Source organism: Epinephelus fuscoguttatus, linkage group LG5 (assembly GCF_011397635.1).
Source record: "Epinephelus fuscoguttatus linkage group LG5, E.fuscoguttatus.final_Chr_v1".
In the NCBI taxonomy this organism is placed as follows: domain Eukaryota; kingdom Metazoa; phylum Chordata; class Actinopteri; order Perciformes; family Serranidae; genus Epinephelus; species Epinephelus fuscoguttatus.
This window is the reverse complement of record NC_064756.1, coordinates 42,628,238-42,648,404: the sequence shown is the minus strand read 5'-3', so window position 1 is coordinate 42,648,404 and position 20,167 is coordinate 42,628,238. Positions and strand designations below refer to the sequence as shown.

Here is a 20,167-nt window from a genome sequence, read left to right as displayed (position 1 = left end):
ATATGTTACTTGAGCAGCAGCATGAATCAATTCTCCCTCCTCAGATACCCTGTATATTTAACTGCTTTGCAGAGCTTTAAGGTTGAAAGGCACCAGTGTCATGATCTCTCTGGCCGTCCCCCCTCGAGGCTGAGATCCTCCTTACAGTTCTCCTTTATGCAGCCGGGGGTATATCCAGCTGTGTTTACTGCCCTGCCTTGGTCTGAGGGCATCATGTCAGACACTGCTGTTGTGTTTGAACAGCAGTCAGCGACCAGTCAGCCTCTCGCTCCCTGGGCCATCTTAATATTTCATTGACCTGCTCTAGGGCTGTATGTGACTGTGGCTCGGTGGTGACTGCCCTCCTGACAAGATTACAAAATAGGGTGTGTTCCTCATCAATCTTTGACTCGTACTTGCTTAATAATGCAGAACCCTCCAATGTCTTACAAAAAGCTGTCTTGCTCACCAGGCGAGTAACACACATGCAACGTTAACCTCTGGCTCTCAGCCATTCAAGTCCCCTGTCAGCGTTTGCTCTTGTGATGGTGTAAAGGATTAGTAATCAAAGCTGGAAAGTGCAGGCTTTTCGTCAAAAAGACCAAAGTGTTTTGATTTGTTGGCACTGCCACGTTTGAATAAAAAAAAAAGCTTATCTTTTCTGGTGTTTGGATGAGACACAGCATGCATTTCTATTTTCATGAAATACAAATAATTCAGCTAAGCATTTTAATATATTAATAATAATACAGTATAATTCAATTTGTATTAAGCTGCTCTAAATTACATCAAATCCAGAAAAGCAGATATCTAATGCTTGAGTTAAGTATCACAGAAGTTATACTGGGGTTTATCTGTTGTTTTGTGACAACATAAAGACATGCTCTGTAAATGATCCAGTGTTCTCGAGTGCCCGGGAGGAAGACATTCATACTTTAGATTTATTTGTTTCATCACAGCACCCTTGTCTGTGCATATTTCAGTCAGAATTCTGTTGCTTCTCAAATCCATAGCAAAGAGCATGAAAGAACACTAAATCACTTCATGATACAAAACACAGACTTTGAGCCAACCAGCATTAGCTTCTTGGTTTTATATAAACATGGGCACATTCTGTGGAGCACACAGTGCTCACACTGGGTACGGAGCTTTTTTATCAACTTAACTTGCTTATTTACTTATATTGGCCGCGTTTTCCAGATCCAGTTAAGAAGATCTTAGCGCTAAGAGCTTCTTAAGAATGCTCTTAAACCTCCCGTGAAAGAAAAACGCATTTCCCAGATTCGCACTTAGCTTAAGAAGATCTTTCACTAAGAAGGAGTTGTAAGATCGAGCTGACCCACTCTTAACAGTCCTCTGTAGCAACCAAACGCTCACAGATCCAGCCGCGGCAAGCAGATTAATATTACGCTAAGCAAGGAGATGTTAAAACAGTGCGCACCGTATATATTTTGATCTGTTTTATACTTCAGATTTATATTGTTTGGCATTAATTGGTGACAGAAAAGAACGATTTTCATTCTCCAGGGAAACGCGTGTCCTTACTGTGCATATTGAATCTTGAATCTATATGTTTTATGAAGACCCTGTGTGCTCAAAGCTGTGGCACAAGTTACGCACCGAAATCAGGCGGAAGAAAAATAATAATAAGACGAAAAATAAGTATGAGGAATAACGAGTGTGTTCCTGTATGTGCTGTGCACATCAGGTACACAAATAAAATGAATCATCATGACTATCATTTATCATAATTTGTCCACACATATCCCACATCTACATGCACATATGAGATAGTTTACCGCATCCAAAATTGCATCAGGGCACAACAGAAACACATCCACCCTCCAAACCTGCGACATTTCACAGATATCAGGCAACTGACAGGTGTAATTGAGCTCAGCTGGAACCTCATCAAGGGACACTTCACCTGCTACTCTATATAAAGGCGTTGCCACATCACACATGTGTGAGATACCATGGCTGCTTTACAGCATATTCTCGCTGCTAACCAACAGCGTCGCCTTGCGCGAAGCCAAACCATATATGTAAATGCATTTGTGCGTCAGCACTTCAGCTCACTCAATGTGCTGTCAGACCGGGCTGTCCAAATGAAGTACCGGCTGCCCCGTGCTGAGATACAATGCCTCATCAACTTAGTGTCTCCACACATCCGCACATACATGTCACATTAACTCTTTTACAACTCTCAGCGTGCTGCCTGTATGTTTTCATAGTTTATACCTGGCGTTTTGTCTGATTCTCAGTGTAGATTAATATAGTCCATAAATCTGTAAGTTTTGTCCTTCCGTGAACTGGTCACGTTAAGATGATCATTAGCAGAGACACAATGTTGATGAATGCAAGTAGGATACAATATGGTCAGGATACAATGCAGGTCCTCAAGTTCATTTGTCCTTTCGTCCGTCTTTCATATTTTTGTTTAAATATAATACATCTCCTCATGGTTCTCTTACCAAGACTACTCCTTATTTAGTTGTAGTCTTTTTTTTTCGTCAAGAAAATAGGTCATTGACAAATATTTATTGTCTTAGTTTTTCATTAGAATTATTAGAACACACATACACACGAGCAGCAGGGAATTAGTGCGTTAGGTAGCAGCGCTGTGTGACTTATGCGCTGATTAAGTGGTGGGTGATCGATTTGCCTGACATCGATAGATTTAGTTTCAGCACCGCGGTAGTGGCCAGCTCCTGTTAAGAGCTTCTTAAAGAGCGATCTTAAGAGCGATCCTAAGGAGGGCATTAAGAATTCATCTGGGAAATACTCTTATCTTGGCAACCTTTCTTAGCTAAGACGGTCGTAACTGTGCTCTTAAGAAGAGCATAGAAGAGAGATCTTCTATAGAAGATAGTGGTGAGGAAATAGAAGTTTGTGAACCTCTTATCTGCTTTAGCTAGCTAACACTGGGTCTCATAGGGATACATTCTCTTAATTTCTCTTATAAATGTTTGTCTTAATTTTCTGGTAAGAGAAAATATAAGAGAAGTCAACTCCAGATGCACCAAACATTCTTAACCATCCAAATCTGTCCCTGCCCAGTTGTGCTGAATGATGAATTCTACTTGATCATAAGTAACCTATTAGCATAGGTAACGCCCCCTAAACACTACATAGGGTCAGGTGTTGTGTCATGTGCAAAGACTCTGACACATGACCAAGAATTGGAGAGATGCCACCAAAGAAGGCTTTAAGGAGAACTTCGGCAGTGGTGAAAATGAGGTAGTGTAAAATAAACTTAAACAAAGTAAATGTGATATTCCAGTGTCTCTACTGGTGTTACAGGAAAATCAAAAGGCCAGCAATGACATAACATTTGTGATGGTGTAAATGTGTGTCATCAGCAGTGGTGGAGGAAGTGTTCAAATCCTTTACTTAAATAAAAGTACAAATACCACACTGTAGAAATACTTTGTTAAAAGTAAAAAGCTCTGCATTAAAAATTAGAAAAAAGTAAAAGTACATAAGTGTGAATAAATGTGTTTAAATATTAAATGTAAAAATAATAATTGCAGAAAAGTTAAAGAAAAATAATATTATATAGAAATAATTAATTAAAAGGAAAAACAGTACGTCTTCATAGTTGAGAAGCTGGAACTAAGACATGTTTTTTGCATGACAAATGATGTAAAGTTATCAAATAATTGTAGTGCAAGAAAGTGGGAGATGAGATTACAATACTCAAGTAAAGTAAAAGTACCTCAAACATGTACTTTAGTACAGTACTTGAGTAAATGTGCTTAGTTACATTCCAGCACTGGTCAGCAGAGGGACACACAGTTACTGAGATTACAGTGATTGGAATCGATGGACAACCTATAGTAGTATTTCATTAGCCATGAATTTAATCATCCAAGCATTATAATTACTTTAAAAAAATTATCTAGATTAGATTACATGATATTAATGCATTTTTTTCATGCAGTATTTCGTTTCCTCACATTGGAAAATTTGTGGACTCTGAAAACGTTTTTTTTTTCTTTTCCTTTCTTGTAAAGAGTTCTCTTAACCATATGTAAAATTTTCTCTTACCAAAAATGAGCAAAATAAGAAGACACTGGTGATTCTAAGAAAACAGAGGGTACCAACAAAATAACAAATTGTGTATACAAACAAAAATGAGAACATTTGTTTGCATAATGCTTTTTGCATGAGGCAAATTTTTAACAACATTATGTGTACTGGCTGGTGTAATTTTATGAACAAAGATTGCTGAAAAGGCTGATTGGATATTAATAAGTATCAAAGTATTAAGTGTTTTTACACACCATTTTAATTATTTTACTAATGGAAATATATTTATTGATGTTATCAGTTTCTGATATGTTTTTGGAGCCATAACATTTTGCACAATAGCTTGTTGAATGAGCTACCAGCATCCACTAAGGCAAAACTGCAGGTCAGTTTGCAGGCGGTGTAGCTAATGAACTAATGTCAGCTTTATTTGATTGAATTAATGGTTCCACAAAACTCACCAATACAAAGGACAACATATTAAGTTAGAATGTTAGAACACTTATTTCCAACATGGTCCCAGGATAGATGCAAAACATAGAACATGAATTCAAACATTAGAAAACTGAATACACGTAACGAAGAGAAAAGTTTCACATTCACCCTAACCTCTAAAAGTGCATCTTGTTTTTGCCTGTTTGGGATTTAGTCGAGGGCTGTTATACAGGAAAGCACCTGTATCGAAATGGAGCTTCTGCAGTGCAAAAAATGTCTTACAAATGTACCTTTAACTATCAACATGGGTCAGTTTATGCTAAATAATGTGTTTTTTTTCTCTTCAATAGCACTACAACAAAATGCTGCCTGTTCTAAATTTGTGAACTGTAGATAGTTAGTAGGCCTAATTTGTTGACTTAGTGTCTTGGGCCGCTGCTAAATTAGTTGTCATTCAAACATGTTCTCAGCTCGCCAAGTCAGAGGCTTGGAGGATAGAAGAATATTACTGACGTGTCTCCAAATATCTTTTTTTCTAACTTTTAAGTGTTTTAAAATTTAAAATGAAAATCACTTGATTGCAGATATTTGGCTACACAAAGGGATGGCTTCTGTGACTTCTTAATACTGCTCACTGCAGTGGACATTTCGCAGTACATATTAACTGTGTTACCTTGTCATGTGACACTGTGGATGAGAGCAGTTTTCTAAGCTGATGTCTCCTGATGGTCTTGGAGACGATGCATATGCCTGTCTGTGCTCCGAAGCCACAGGGACTTCACTGGGTTGACAATTTCATATATCGGAGGCACAAACAGTGGTGTCTATAAGACCCAGGGACACAGAGGAGCAAAGCTAAGCCGAGCAGAGCAGGAGGATCCATAGAAGCTAATGATGAATGTAATAGTGTGTAACAGAGATGTACAACCAATGGCGGCAGAATGTCACAGACAATTAATGTCTGCTCAGCACTGTGTTTGTTTGCTTCCCCCAGGCTTTCAGCAGGGCTTAACTAATGGTATGGTGGTCAAGGACATAAATTGTGGTTGACACCATGTGTGAAGCGCACAATTACATATTGCCCACAATTGTGGTTTTGGCTACAGACCTGAGAGGTTTCTCTCTGTGTGCTCTGAATGTATCATGAAATAGTACACAGCTAAGAAAGTCTTGGAGAATAGTGATCTCAATATAAAACGGTTTTTAGTGCACCTATCTGCAAAAGTTCAAAATGTTCCTACTCAACAAAGCTGCAAAACATTTACTGTCCACGTATCCAATTTATTGTACTACAATATCTGCCTGTAGCAACTAAAGCTTAATGAGTGTCTTGAGGTTAAGTGTTTTTGTAGCCTGACCCAGCTGGATGTCAAAATGATGTCTTTTATGGACAGAAGTTAAATTTTGTTTGGAATGAAAATTAATTTGATGATTTCACAGTGTGGAAGTTAACATTATGACGTTTTGCAGATGTTGGGTTTTGTTCTGCATACCTTATGACTAAATGTCGTTTTCAGTGTCAAGATGGCGTTGGCATGAGACGTTTGGAAGATGTTGGATTTTGGTTACTTAACCCTCTGAACTGTTCCATAGAAACATGCTGCCAATGCATATGTTGGTATTTTTCCTAGTTGTGATGTCAAATCTTGGAGTATTCTCAAATGCTTCATACCCCTAAAATCTCTGCAACCTAAGCTAAAAGTATATGTAAGTCAATGACCCCATACTATGATAAAAGTATTGAAATTATGTCATGAATTTAAAAGATAAAAAAAAGATACAGAACATTCTGATCCAAAAGATTTCTCAATGTAGAAACATGTTTTTTGACGCACTTCTTATTTCCTAAGTTATTCGAACTATGTACATTTTTTTTTAGTTTGTGAGATATGTTTATTTTTATGAGCAGAGTACAAAGCTGTTCTGATAGTTTCATCTGCAGTACAATTTTTTCCCAGTGCCTACATTGGTATTTTTCAGTATTTCATATCCCTAAAATCTGTACAACTTAGGTTATCTACAAAGGTAAGTCAATAAAACCATAATAAATGATAAAAAATACTGACATTGTGTCATAAAAAAAAATACAACAGACATTCCTATTGACCTGCTTCTCTGCTCCTCTGGTGCCATTGAACATTTCCATCATCTTTTGGACTGCTTTTAGCATAATATAATGACGTCATCGCAAGTGGACAACGCGATAACGCAAAAGACAGCAGTCTTGGCTTTCTGCCAAAAAAAGAATGTTCTAGGTGTTATAGTTTCTTATTTTAGATCGATTTAAACAAGATAATGAGAAAACAACAACCCCCGCAGCTGACCTCAACTCAATTTAAAACCATCAAATATTAATGTCATCTGCCATCAGTGTTTTTACATCAAATGATGCTGGTCAACTGACGTCACAACCTAAATTAAACCAAATATCAATGTCTTAAGATGTTGGTGGCCAGCTGCAGAACACAGAATGCAATCCCTAGTGTCAAAGTCCTGCGCTTTGTATGTCCACCATCCACCCTGACCGCCTCCCTGTGACTTCTGTAAGGTATAAGAACATCTGGAGCGGAAGAATGTTGGCAGTCCTAAAAAACATAATCCAGGCAACAATTAATGTTTCTTCTATAATGTATTAAGCATAACCATTTAAAGGAGAAAGAGTTTCTGTACCACAGTTATTTTCTAGTGCTGCTGAGAGTTTCAGGTAGCTCAGCAGTTTCTACAATTACAAGGTGTAAAAAAGCCCTTAACTGTACTTAGTTTACTTATTCTTATTTTCCCATTTTCTCAAGGCAGCTGTTATTTTTAAATTATTGTTGCTGGAGAAGACAAAAGTTAAAAGATAAATTTAAGAGGGCTGCAGGAAATAGTCGACTAACCACAATTTGACCAACACATGAATCCTTGTGAAGCTTTAACTCTGTAAAGGGTCAAATAAGGAAACGCGTCTGCTACCTGACGTCAGAACATCCTCTCCCCTCACTGAGTGATGTTTATTCAGTCTTTTCTTATAAGTCCACAGTGCCAAAGACAAAGACACTTTGCTGCTCTGTCATCATAACAGTAGGCAGCAGCAAATCCCCAGATTGTCTAATGGTAGAGGCATGTTTTGCAAAGCTAATTACAGCTTAAGAGTCTGCTGACCCCGTCCTTCCTCCCAATCCCTCCCCCCTCATCTTTGGCATGAATGCTGTCCAAGCATTACTGTCCAGGGTTATTGTATTCCATAAAAGCTAGCAGGCTATGCATTTGGATCTCACTGGGCAAGCCATTATTTGAAATCTCCCCTTTGAAATCCAGGGAGCTTTTGTCTCTGACTGCTAATGATTTTAATTATAGGTGGTGCTGGGCCCTTCTGAGATCTGTGTGCTGGAGAAAAGGATGTTTTTTTTCTCTCTCTCTCTCTTCTTCGACAGGATGGGAGGCTTTCTGAAACAGATGCAGAGATATTGAGCCACCCCTCTGATGTCTCTGTAGGACTATTAAGCTGTAACAACTTAATTTCACAGCGCCACACAAGCAGTGGGCTTTGACGGCACTTAATGAGTGTTGCACTCTTTTCATCCGTGTCAAATTTTATGACAAGCCCTCTATTTTACTCCATGGCTCGCAGTGGTTTCTGAATGTGTAATGATAATTGAGAGGAAAAATAGCACAGTGCCCAGCTGTGTACCAAATCATTCTGTCAAGAACTGAAATTATGAGTGTATGCATATGCCTGCATGTGTGCACAGGACTGGTGATGAAAATAATTACCAGATGAAAGTTAAAGCTGGACTTTTTCTGCCACTCAAAGAAAATTCTGTTTTTTTCTCCGACAGGGGTGTTGTTATCTTAGTTTCTGCCATCCTCCATTGGTTATGGCAATATTTATAGATCTAAAAACACATAGAAGTGAACATTTGCTCGCTTACTTTTACAACACTTTAATCTGGTATAGGTGGCTTTGGTCTTATCTTTATGAGGTGTATGCACATATATTTTGATGAAGGCAGCTTAGACTGAGTATGAAATAAACCAGCAGTAAGTGAGACAACATGTATTTCTCTTTTATTCAAGTACTGCTGCCCTTAAACACAGACAGATCTATACAGCTGCCACAAGGCCATATACTAGACACATTAAAACAGTTGTACAATCTATCTGAGGGAATTGGTTGCTCTGCTAAAGTTACAACCATGTATGAACTAAGAGATAGTGCTACCCCAATAACCAAAAAAAAATCTCAATACAGGGGCCTCAGTTTACCATTTTGTTAGCTCATGCCAATGCATTTTACCAAACAAACCACCATTACAACACCACTGGAGTAGTATTCTCAGACAAACAGACATTGCACCATTACATTAAATCCTGTAATGAAACCACATGTTATTGAACCAATTTCTGAATGCAAATGGTGAAAATGTAGGCACACAACTTTAACACAGTTTAAGGCCTTAATTAATAATGACTTGTGAACCAAAACGTACTCAGAGTAGAAGGTAAGCTTGAGGGAGCCCATGAAAAAAACAACACAAAAACAGAGCTTAGTATGTCTCACAAACAGCCATGAAGAAAATTCTAAATAACTATGAGTAAGAGGATACTACTCTTTCTTTTTTTTTTTTTTTTTTTAAACATGCCTCCGTGCTTGTGATCAAGTGTGGCACACATGTCCACTTGGACTTTGCAATGAACTGATTAGTTTTTGGTGGTCAAAGGTCAATGATCAAGGTCACTATGACCTCGTCTGTCTCATTCTTGTGTGCAGGATAACTCATAATCACTTTGAGGATTTTTTGTTTTGTTTTATTTTGTTTTGTTTTTTTCAAATTTGGCACAAATGTCCACCTGGACTCAGTGATGAACTGATTAGATTTTGTTGTTGTAAGATCAAGGTCACACTGATGCTGAAGTGAACTGTTTTTTTTGTTTTGTTTTGTTTTTTTGTTTTTTTGGGGGTTTTTTTGTTTTTCTTTTTTGCCGAGAAAACATCAGTGTAAGGCAAGGAAATGGTAACTCTGGCCATGGCTTTGAGATTTTTTTGTGTTTTTGATTTGTCACTATGGCTATCGTCACACAACAAGCCTTAATGCTCAGTGAGGTTTTATTGCTCTGATCAGATTTTTTTGTTTAGCTGTTCACATTGTTTTATAAATGTGGCCAATATCAGATTATAGTGTGAACTGGTCACAGACCTGAACTGATCAGCATGCACAAAAGAACAATAACAGAGATGTCACACAGCATGCTGTTGTACGGAAGTTCGTGAATGAGGCCCATTGTCTTGTCTATTAATTATATTTCTATGGTGATCACAAAACCAGGCAGTTGTTAAATACATTGTCAGTTAAAAAAATCATCCAACCACTAATTTTAAAAATAAGTCATTACCTAAACCTTTATTTTCTAATATGTAATTTAGATAACAAAAGCTGTGTTTCTACCAAAAAAGTTTATTTTTGTGCGTATAATCTTACCATACCAAAGGGGAGCGATGGCTAAACTTATGACAATAAAAACCAGTTTGTAAAAATAACAGACAGTTTTTATAATTCATGCTCTATCGTTGGGTTTTGTTTTTGTCATGGAGTAGCTTTGGAAGAGTGAAGGTAGAATGTTTGCCTGAGCGCCAGCTAACCACAGGACCATGATAACATTCATCTAACAGTGAAAACAGCAAGAAGTTGCCGTGTGGTGTTAACATCTATACGACTTCCGTGGGCATGTTTGTGTGCTTATTTGGGCTCTTTGAGCATGTGCTGTCTTTTGTCCAGAATAAATGTCACAATTTTTCTGTGCTTTCACACTAACACTTACAGCCTGTTCTTTATTCTCTGGCTCCGCAGCTACAGAGAATCACAGTAACATTTCTACCACTGTTGACTCTCCTTTCACACTAACCTTTCTTTTACCTTATTCTCTGCTCTCTGAATGGTGATATCTGAGCTTTTCCTCTCTTATTTTCTGATCATAACCTTTGCCATCTTGTCTATCCTTTGCTTCCTCTGACTTGTTTTCCTGTGTCTGACTCCTCACCAGTCCGGGGGGTTCAGACACAGACTCTGAGGTGGAGGATCGTGTGGATGGGGTGAAGTCCTGGTTGTCTAAAAGCAAAGGTTCCACCAAGAACCTCTCAGATGACGGCAGCCTCAAGAGTTCCAGGTCAGTACAAAGGCAGCTGCTGTTACTATCACTACAGCTGCAGTTAGTAAGCAGTCTACCTCTACATTTGACTGCGTTTGGACTCTGTCTGGGTGAAATGGTTTACATGATTTGACCCAGAGGAAATAAAGCAATCAGAGTGGAGTACTTGGCTAAAATAAGGGGGCGGCTATTACTTAAATGTGTTTTCAAGCTGCTTTGTCTTTATTGTCATCTGCTTGGTGAAGAGGGGACTTTTTTTCCCTAAAAACAAACCACCTCTGTAGTAGATTTATCGACATGCCCAGTGGCCAGCTGGCATAGTCTACCTGAGCCGCTCGCTGAGATTAATGAATGTGTCTGCCAGCTGACAGCTTCGATTGCCCCAGATTTGTCTCCTTAACAGAAGATTTAACTTCCCTCCCTCAGCTGAGCCACTCCCAACTTTACAAACTTTTGTAGTTTTCAAATCTTTCTTAGCAGCATGTCCACACAGACAAACACTGACTGATTCACTGAGTTGGCCAACACTGCCTTGTAGCAGTAGTTTTCAAGTTCAAGTGACTTTAATTGCCATTAGCACAGGACCATGACTACGAGTACATTTGAGTTCTTGCCCAGTTCTCTAAGTTTGCCATCAAAAGAAGTGTTCAGCAAATGGGAATAAAAAAAGGTCTATGAAGTTTAACATGTTGTTAACACTTGATATGGTAATATTTACCCACATTATCTTATTTATGAGTTTACAGTGTTCACAAGGATTCATTGATATTAAATTTAAGGTACCTTGATTCAACACTATACTATACTATACAACACTATATATATGAATTTTAGAGTCACTGGGTAATTTACCATCAGAATGCAAAGTTCAGGGTTCCTGCGGGTATTTAAAAAGTCTTAAAGGCACTGAATTCATTTATTTAAAAATAAGGCCTTAATTAATTTTAAACTGTCTTAAGTCAATCAGAAGTCTTAAAAAATGCTCAGACAAAAAATGGCCATTTAACCAAGGTTTCACAGCATGGCTAAAATTGACACAAGGTGATGTGTACGAGGCTCTGTGTATTTTATGTTAAAAGTTTTTCAAACTTGGCACAATTGGAATCAAGACACGTGAATCCCACGTGCAGAAACACAAAAGAAAAGAAACACAAAATTGCTGTGAAATCTCAAACGCCAGGTATTTTTCCCGTTCTGTTCTACACATGTCTCCGCTTTGAGACAGAAAAAACAGTTTGATGTTACAATAAACATTTAGGCAACATTGTCCCTAAGTAGTTGATGCCATGTTTGTTTTTCATTTAATTTTTTAGTGTAAAGTTTGTCTTAAATTTCATTGCAAGTGACAATAAAAAAGTCTATTAAAGTCTTAAATCAACCTTGCCTTGAGCTGTATGAACCCCGAAACATTTTGCTAGCACTACTTGTGTTTCCATAACCCTTACCCCTATCAGTCAGGCGCACCCAATAGAAACAAAGATGCACATACTTCTTCTTCACTATAGGTTTTTTCAATCCTTATTTTTCTTTAGTGAAGCCTATTTGTCTTTTTCTTAAGTTGTAGCTTTTTTAGCAGTACAAAGCTTTCTCTTCTGTTGTGTCAGGTGCAATTTTTTGGGCTCAATAACATTTTAGGAGTCTGAATCAAGTAACAAATCCACATGCCAAATTGGAATCCTTCATCAAATGTATTTACATTAAGGTTTCAACAACTTTAAGAAACAATAGTCAAACTCAAAATTATCTCAAACATTAAGTTTAAATGGTGACAATTCAAGTTTTTACCAGATGTATTGCATATTGTATCTGCTAAATGGCTATATGAATGTTTTGCTGGCATATTGCCACATTAACCAGAACATTTAATTTGCCTTAAAGTGGGTTGTAGGGGAATGAAGTTATGATTTTTCCCATTCTTATCATTACTGTGGCCTTCAGTTGTCCCCAGTTGCACTTTCCTTAATCTCTGCTTTTGTTAAATTTCAGCTCTTACATTTTTCATGACATGTCTTTTTTATTTATTAAGTTTCATTTGTTTCTTATTCTCTTCCTTCACTCACCTCCACTTGACCCAATATCTCTTCTCTGTCATTTTCTCTCCCACTGTCTTCATTCCTTCATCCTTTCCACTGTTGCTTTTTTCTAGATTTGCCACAAATGTAGATGCAAAGGAAGGGAAAGAGTGGAAAGAGGGTAAGGAATCGAAAGAGGTTAACAAAGAGGGCAAAGGGGTAGAGCCTGGCAGGCCAATATCAGTGCTGAGCTCGCTCAGCTACAGAAAACGCTCCAACCTTGATTCCATCGGTGGGAAAGGAGATGCCCTCTTCAGTGCCCTCAAAGAGAATGCAGAATCAGAAAACACATCCTTCCATAAGGCCAAACCCAAAAACTCAGATCTCCAGGATGACACCTACTCAGTCAGCTCTAGGAGGAAGTCCCAGGCAGGGGATGACGTGAATGGCAGAGAATCAGTCATCTCCCAGGCCTATTCAGAGGCCAACAGTCGAGCCAGGAAAGGCATGGACAGCCGCTGGGGTGACTTTGACAAAGAATCAGTCATTTCATATGCTGCACCAAGTCGGGCCTCCACACGTCTCAGGTTAAGCCCAGAGAATGATGCCAAGTCCACCATCAGCTTAGGTGTGTCAAGCCCACTTGGACGCCGCCGAAGCACCTCACGCTTAGATGAGGACAGAGCTGGGCGGCCATTGTATGGCAGCAGTCCCAGTAGCCCTTGCTTTAGCAGACGATCTGGGGGTCGCAGTCCTGGAGTTCTTAGCCGAGCTGATTCCCATATGTCGCTGGCACGCAGCTGCCGCTTGAGCGAGTTTGACGTTGATATTGATGATAGTCGAAGTGTGGCCTTCACCGAGAGGTCGGCTTACAGTCCTCACTCGTCCACAGGCCGCAGTGTCTCCATGCCACCACCACAAGCAAGATCATCAACTACTGATAATGACCCATTTGATAACTTGGATATCAAACCAGTCAGTCATCGCAACTACCTCGACCCTGATCTGGAGAAAGCCATCAATGAGGTGCTGAGTTTCAAGCCTATCAAATTCAAGCGCAGGAGCCTGGAAGACTCAGAGGGTGAAGAAGAAACATCCAAAAACAATAAAGATGACAGCAAAAGTAATGGCAATGGTACTCGCCCTGCCAGCAGTCTTAGACGCTCTGCATCCGCCATGGACTGCATGAGACCATCCCGCAGCGGCAGCAGCAGCAGTCGCCATCGCAGCAAAGGCAAGGGCAAGAAAAAGAAGAGAAGCCATAGTTCAGAGTCAGACAGCTCAGGAGACAACCATCATCACACGAGTAGCTCCAAGAGGAGATCCAAGAAGTCCAAGAAAAAGTCTAAGAAGAGGGACGAATCTTCATCTTCTTCCTCATCTTCTTCAGATTCTGAGTCGGACTCTGGGTCAGAGTCAAGCTCTGGTGCTTCAACCATTTCCTACCGAAGCTCCAGCAGTGTGAAGAAGGCCCCAGGTCGAAAGGTGTCCAGCCCAGAAGAGGAAGGAGAAGCTAGGCCCCAGAGTGAGAGCCAGCCCCTTAACAAAAAGGAAGATAAGAAGAGGAAGAAGAAGGTGGACAGCCTGATGATGAAGTACCTGTACCGGCCGGACAGTGACTAAGGCAGGCAGTAGGTGGTTGCCTGAAATGGACTTACCTTGAAGAGTGTTTTGAAGCATGATTTGACCTAACTAATCAAAGACCTTTTCACTGTTATCAATCAGTGCATTGAATATTCCCTATTCAGTCTAACTGGGATTATACGCTTGCAGTTTAGAGGTCTAATTTTTGGGTTGCATTTTTGATTTTGTGTCTTGGGCATGCTAACAATTTTTGATGTTTACTAGTACACCTTCCCAGTTACAAACCAAACAGTAGTGACCAGAAACCTCTGTGGCTGTCCTTTCACTAGTTTGGTAAAACTCTCATAGAAGGCTCTTTGGGAGCTGGTGGTTGTGATTTTTTTTGTTTCACATCAGGAAGTGTAGTTGGTGAGATGCTGCACTCAGTGTGAATATTAACTCAGCCTTTAATCACCGCTGAGATGTCACTTTGATTTATAGCCCCGGAAAGGTAAAAATAACAGGAGTCAAATAAGAGAGGCCATAATACATTTCTCCTTCCAGCCCCGTAAGTGAAGGTATGAATAGACCCCAAGTATTGATTTGCACCAACGAACAAATTTATTTGGGATTCACAGTTGACAGTAATTAACCCCATGTTTGTAATATTTATCATTATGGTTATTAGAGATGGCGTAAACAAGACATGAATCATGCTTAGATATTAGTAATTTGTTTCATTTTCAGTGTGTTTCTTATTCAGTATAGCTGACTTGACAACTGTAACAGTTTGAGAGGACAGAATCACATCTGTCACAATGCTCTGTATTTGGTATTTGAATGGAAACCGTTTTGCATGCTAACGTAGTTCCAAATCGCATGAGTTTTTGAGTTGCTAAAGCACAGGCTAACCCCACCACATGGCTGAATGTACAGCTACTTTATGTTGGTTATAAGAGCTCAACCTACTGTAACACAAGAACAATAAACGTCATTACCACTTTGACAGCATATCTGTCAAATTTCGAAAAATGAAAATATAGCAAACACAAGCAAATTGAAAAAACATTTACAGTTAGACAAACATCAGCAAATACAGAATTACTCAATAAGTACACAATCAAAGGGATTTACAACACAACCGAAATAACTTACACCCCATTTCCACCAAATTAGCTCTGGTTCTTGAAATTGTTCCATATGAGATTCTTGGAACCTTGGTGCTATCTAGTGAACCAGTGCACATTTCCGCCAGTTTTTTTGCAGAACAGTTGTAATCAAGTATGTGTAATCAACAGAAGGCATTGTGCAATGCACAACAGAAGTTAACAGTAGCTGTAAAATTGCAGATTCATTTGATTACCAGCAAACTTTTGCTCTGTTATTACAAGTATTTGTTTTTACCTAAAAACAAGAATTGACCAATTACTACTGTGTCACTTCTCCATATTTGCCTTCTCCATTCTCTCTTTCCAACCTATAGAATATGACACGCCCACTGATGTCATTAAGGTTCACACTTCAGGTAAAAAAAAACTTGTTATTTTTTGGTTCCAGTTGAGAACCACCTTTTTGGGTTCTGAAAAGGAAGTCCGGTATTTTCCTTTTCCTTTTCCTTTTTTTCCTTTTCCGGGTTGTTTATGATGAAATATGTGTGTATCTGTCCTAAAACCACCCTAGACATTCATTTTCAAAGCCATGAAACTCACCGAGTGGTCAGTGGTGTTCGTTGATGTTCTGACATAAAAATCATAGCAAACTATGGTAGCAAACTGTAACAGAATCAGTTCCATGTTTTGTGGAAATGGGGATAATATGTCACTAAAAATAGATATGTAGTTCCATTGTTGTGTACAACTTGCAGCATTTCTGTATTTGGGTGTGTTTTATATATTTGCAGTATATTGCTGTGTTAGCCCTGATACTGGACCACAGTGTTTTACTGTCTTGAATGGTCGTCTCATAATATCCTTCGGGGGTTTTCGGTCAAACTTAAGTGTTTCTTTTGTTACATCTGCCTTCCATCCTTTATTCCTCCATCTTGTTGGGTTGCCTACCAACAAGTAAGTTTGTATTTTGAATATTTTATGAAACCCCTTTTAGCCACGTTTTTTTCCAAAGGCAAGGTATGTGATGTCAATTATAGAAATCGTCATCATTGAGTGATGATGACAATTTCTACATTTGCTTGAGCTTTATTTACATTGCAGTGCATTGAGCTCTCCCAAACAACATATTGTTTTCTGCTGACTTTTTCCATAATAACATCAGCTTCTATTTGTTCTTTCCTGCTCCAGCCCCACTGGCCGAAGACACTACTACTTCGATAGATCTGATGAAGAGGAGGAGGAAGAAGAAAAAGAAGAAGGCGGTGCAACCCAAGGCTCTTACTACTCTCGATACAGATATAGCAGCCACATGAAAGATGACAATGGCGAGGACAGGTCCTATGAGACCACATCATAGTCCTCGCTGTCAGCATCCACTCTCTGAAATGCACCCTCATAACACTGTGACAGTATGTCTTGCATGCAAAGTTGACCACAACTGTGGTTACTTGGTCACAACCACTCACATCCCTGCAGGAAAATATGGTCCCAACACTCAGTCAGAGCTTCCTATGGCAGATCCTCACCGGATCTGGTCATGGTTTGACAAACTACACAGTCTTTTTGACTCATCAGTCTAACCTCAGTTCATACACAGCAGCTTGTTATGAACAACTCCACTATAGTGGTTGCATGCAAGCAGCAGTTGCTTGGCTTGAGCAGCCTCCCTGTATGGTTGTAACCGAGCCAAAGAATTTGAGGTTGCAATGATAACAGATTCTTTCTGTCCCTCTCTTTGTCTCTCTTACTCTTCCTCTCTTCTCTACATATAGTACACCACAATAATATGTATTGCCATAGTACAATGTATTGCCAAAAAGCCTTTGTTTGTGTGCGCACTGTTTTACTTGTTGCCAGTTGATGCTGAGTCCTGGGATAAGTCCCAGCCTTATTTTTCTCTCCCCCTTCTCGCTCTTCTTTCCATTTCGGGACTAGTGCCATTTGATTTAAGTAGGCTCCTCTGCAGCTGGCTTCTCTGCAGCTGTGGCATTTCATGAACTGCTGCGCCGTACTCTGAGGACGCTTTCATCCTCATCTGCTCCCTTTTTGTTGCCCGAAAAGTTTTTCTGCCTCTTGCTGGCAAATGATCTCTTCCTTACAGGAGATGATGATTGCATCACTAACTGCTCCACCATAGCCGCAAAGCATTTTTCTCCATTTGTATTGTTTGTTTTTGATGTTTGAAAGATTTATTTCGCAGAGAGCCACTGTCAAGCAAATTAATTTCCATAAGGTTTGAGTTTACCTCTGCAAAATGCCTTGTATTACTTATAATTCAACTTGATTTGATTGAGTACTTGCCGGAATTCTTTAGTGATGAAGAGAGTTTGGCTTTGTCTTTGTGCTAATTGTTAACATGTGGTTTGTGTTTTGTTTCACATTTGATGTGCTTTCCTTTTCCAGAGGGAATGTACTTGACTTTGGGCACCAGTCATTTGTATGGTATCCTCAACCAGCATGTTCAAGGATAAAAATTGTGTTAATCTGTATTTTTCTTATTTTCAACTAATCACATGGAAGGACCATGGAGGGAGTTTTCTTGACCTTTGGGAATAGTATGTATAACAAAATATTCTAAGCTCAAGGGTCCATTCAGCAAGTTTTCTTGAGCTTTCAACCACATCTCTCTGTCTTCTTGAGCATTTGGAGCTGACTTAGGTGTCATCACAACTCTTAGCCCTTAGCCAGTGATACTGAACTTATACATGTCCTAAGGGATGCACAAAAATATTGGTACATCATCGGTATCAGCCAATATCGGCTTTGAAATGAACTATTAGAAGTGGCCAACATGTTATCTTATTTTGCACAGTAAATGAATATTACATGCATTCTATTTCATGTCTCCATCTGCTGGTGGGCCATCATGATAAGAGTATGTATGCATAATATGATAATTCCACCACATAAGAGACCTTATGATCACTAAAATTAGGTGGGGAAAAATGTGAATATAATGATATCCGTATCGGTTATTGGCCAAATGAGATATCATATATTGGCATATTGGATGTCGGCAAAAAATCCAATATCATGCGTCCCTACGTGTCCTGTTGCCCAACTTACAGATTGGGTAACAGGACGTGCAATTGGTCAAGGTGACCGTGCAAGGCACGTCTGGTTGCTCTTATACACTGAGAAGCTATCATTCTAACTGATCAATACAGATTAAATATTAGATTTTTCCCCATGTCTCACACATTTGGAATCAAAAGGGACAGACCTACAGTATCAGTCATTAGTCTGCACTCCCTTCAAAGGTCACCACTGTCAGGAGGATTTGCCATTGGTCATTAAGTGTCAGAATTCACCAAAGTTGAATCCTTGTGGCAGATGAGCTGATCACAGTGATCTCTTCTTGAATTCATGTCTTTTCATTGGTTTTGATGATAATAAGAAAAATGCAGAATACCACTAGCCTTCTTTAAAGCCTCATTGTGTACTTTAACTGTAATTTAATGAACTGGACACACTACAGCCTGTGTAACCAATACTGTGAAATCATCTCCAGTGTCTATGAGGCCTGTTTATTGGTCAGGTTTTCACTTTTTTTAACCCAACAATGCCTCGAAACAACAAAAAAATAGGAGCTTGCATTTTAATGATTGCTTAAATGTTATGTCACATGCTTTGGTCTCACATCTGTCTGCTATTTACTAAGTAGTGAAAGCCATTTAAAGTCCAGAAGAGCTCGAAGATGGGTGTTATTCTACTATACATGCTTTTTGTAGAGTCGTGTCTTCATTTTTATTCTCTATGCAGTCAACACAAGTGTGGAAACGTGTTTTTTTGACCTTATTGACCCTGATGGGAAAAAAAAGAAAGAAAAAAAGCAGGCATAATATTGCTGACTGCACACAGTATTTATATATAAATATGTGTATGATCGATGCTAGCTTTGAAAATAGTTCATGTTTATTTTCAATATTGAACAAATTGACCACTTGTTATAAATTTTGCATTACAGTTTAATATATTGTAAATAAATGATGGTGATTGTTTTAGAATGCATTGAAGGTTGGATTTTTCTGAGTTGAAGTGTTTTGCCGCTCAGTGTCTTCTGGGGGGTATTCCAGGTAGGAGGTTCAACAAACTCTGAGACTAACTCTGAGCTCTGAGTTGACTTACCCTGAGATGGGAAACTCTGAGTATCCTGCTCCAGAACAGCTGATTTGAATTAGTTCAATCAACTCTGAGTAGGTACACCTTGAGTTAAGCACGTGCACAACCACAATAAAAAGCCATCATCAATGGAGCCCCAATACCTCGATTCACCATGGCAACTGGAGAGAAAAAGCGATCAACTTATTTTACACCTGTGGAATTGGAGGTGCTCATGAATACCTTCAGTGAATATAAGTATATATATCATAAAAAAGTAACACAGCTAAAGCTGCCTGAGTCAACGCCTAAGTTTGAATGCACTAGTCCATTAATTTAACATTTAACCACACTTAATTAAAATCGTAGCATACAGATGGAAAGTGGTGGAGTGGTTTTGAATAAAATCTGATTTTCATGTAGGTGCAGTCTCACTGGGGAAAAATGCACTTGGAAGCAGCTTAAAATGAAAAATAAAAATACCATTCAAACAGGTAGGCTATAAGGCATATTTTACTTGGCCGTGATTGTGCCTTTCTTTAGATTTATTCATATTTGATTTATTAAACAAAGTAGCTTAAATAACCTATCATTCAGTGGCTATTTCATTATGTACGGTAGGCCACCAGTAATTTACCCCAAAAAAAAAAAAATACTGTTTCAATTTTCATGTCCTCTTGCCTAATATCCTGCTTAGTAACATTTGAGTTCTACTCAGCCAACAGAAAGAAGGCAGAAGCTGGCAAAACATCACCAGTATCATAGCCTATAAAAAGCCACCGTTTGCAAAAAAAAAAAAAAACACGT

General features: G+C 38.9%; 1 protein-coding gene across 6 annotated transcripts in view; it reads left to right on the top strand.

Moving 5' to 3' along the window:
* Nucleotides 1-19,270, top strand: part of myo18ab (myosin XVIIIA b) — a 241,528-nt gene extending 222,258 nt beyond the window's left edge. For 4 of the 6 annotated variants that reach the window (XM_049576734.1, XM_049576732.1, XM_049576733.1 and 1 more), the window contains 3 exons: nucleotides 10,471-10,593; nucleotides 12,722-14,218; nucleotides 16,448-16,587. In XM_049576734.1, the coding sequence (XP_049432691.1) occupies nucleotides 10,471-10,593; nucleotides 12,722-14,210 (1,612 nt within the window). In that variant the 3' untranslated portion in view covers nucleotides 14,211-14,218; nucleotides 16,448-16,587. Of the gene's footprint in view, nucleotides 1-10,470; nucleotides 10,594-12,721; nucleotides 14,219-16,447 lie in introns of all 6 variants that reach the window. The other 2 variants (XM_049576735.1, XM_049576736.1) reach the window with 2 other exon arrangements.
* The last annotated feature ends 897 nt before the right edge of the window (nucleotides 19,271-20,167 follow it).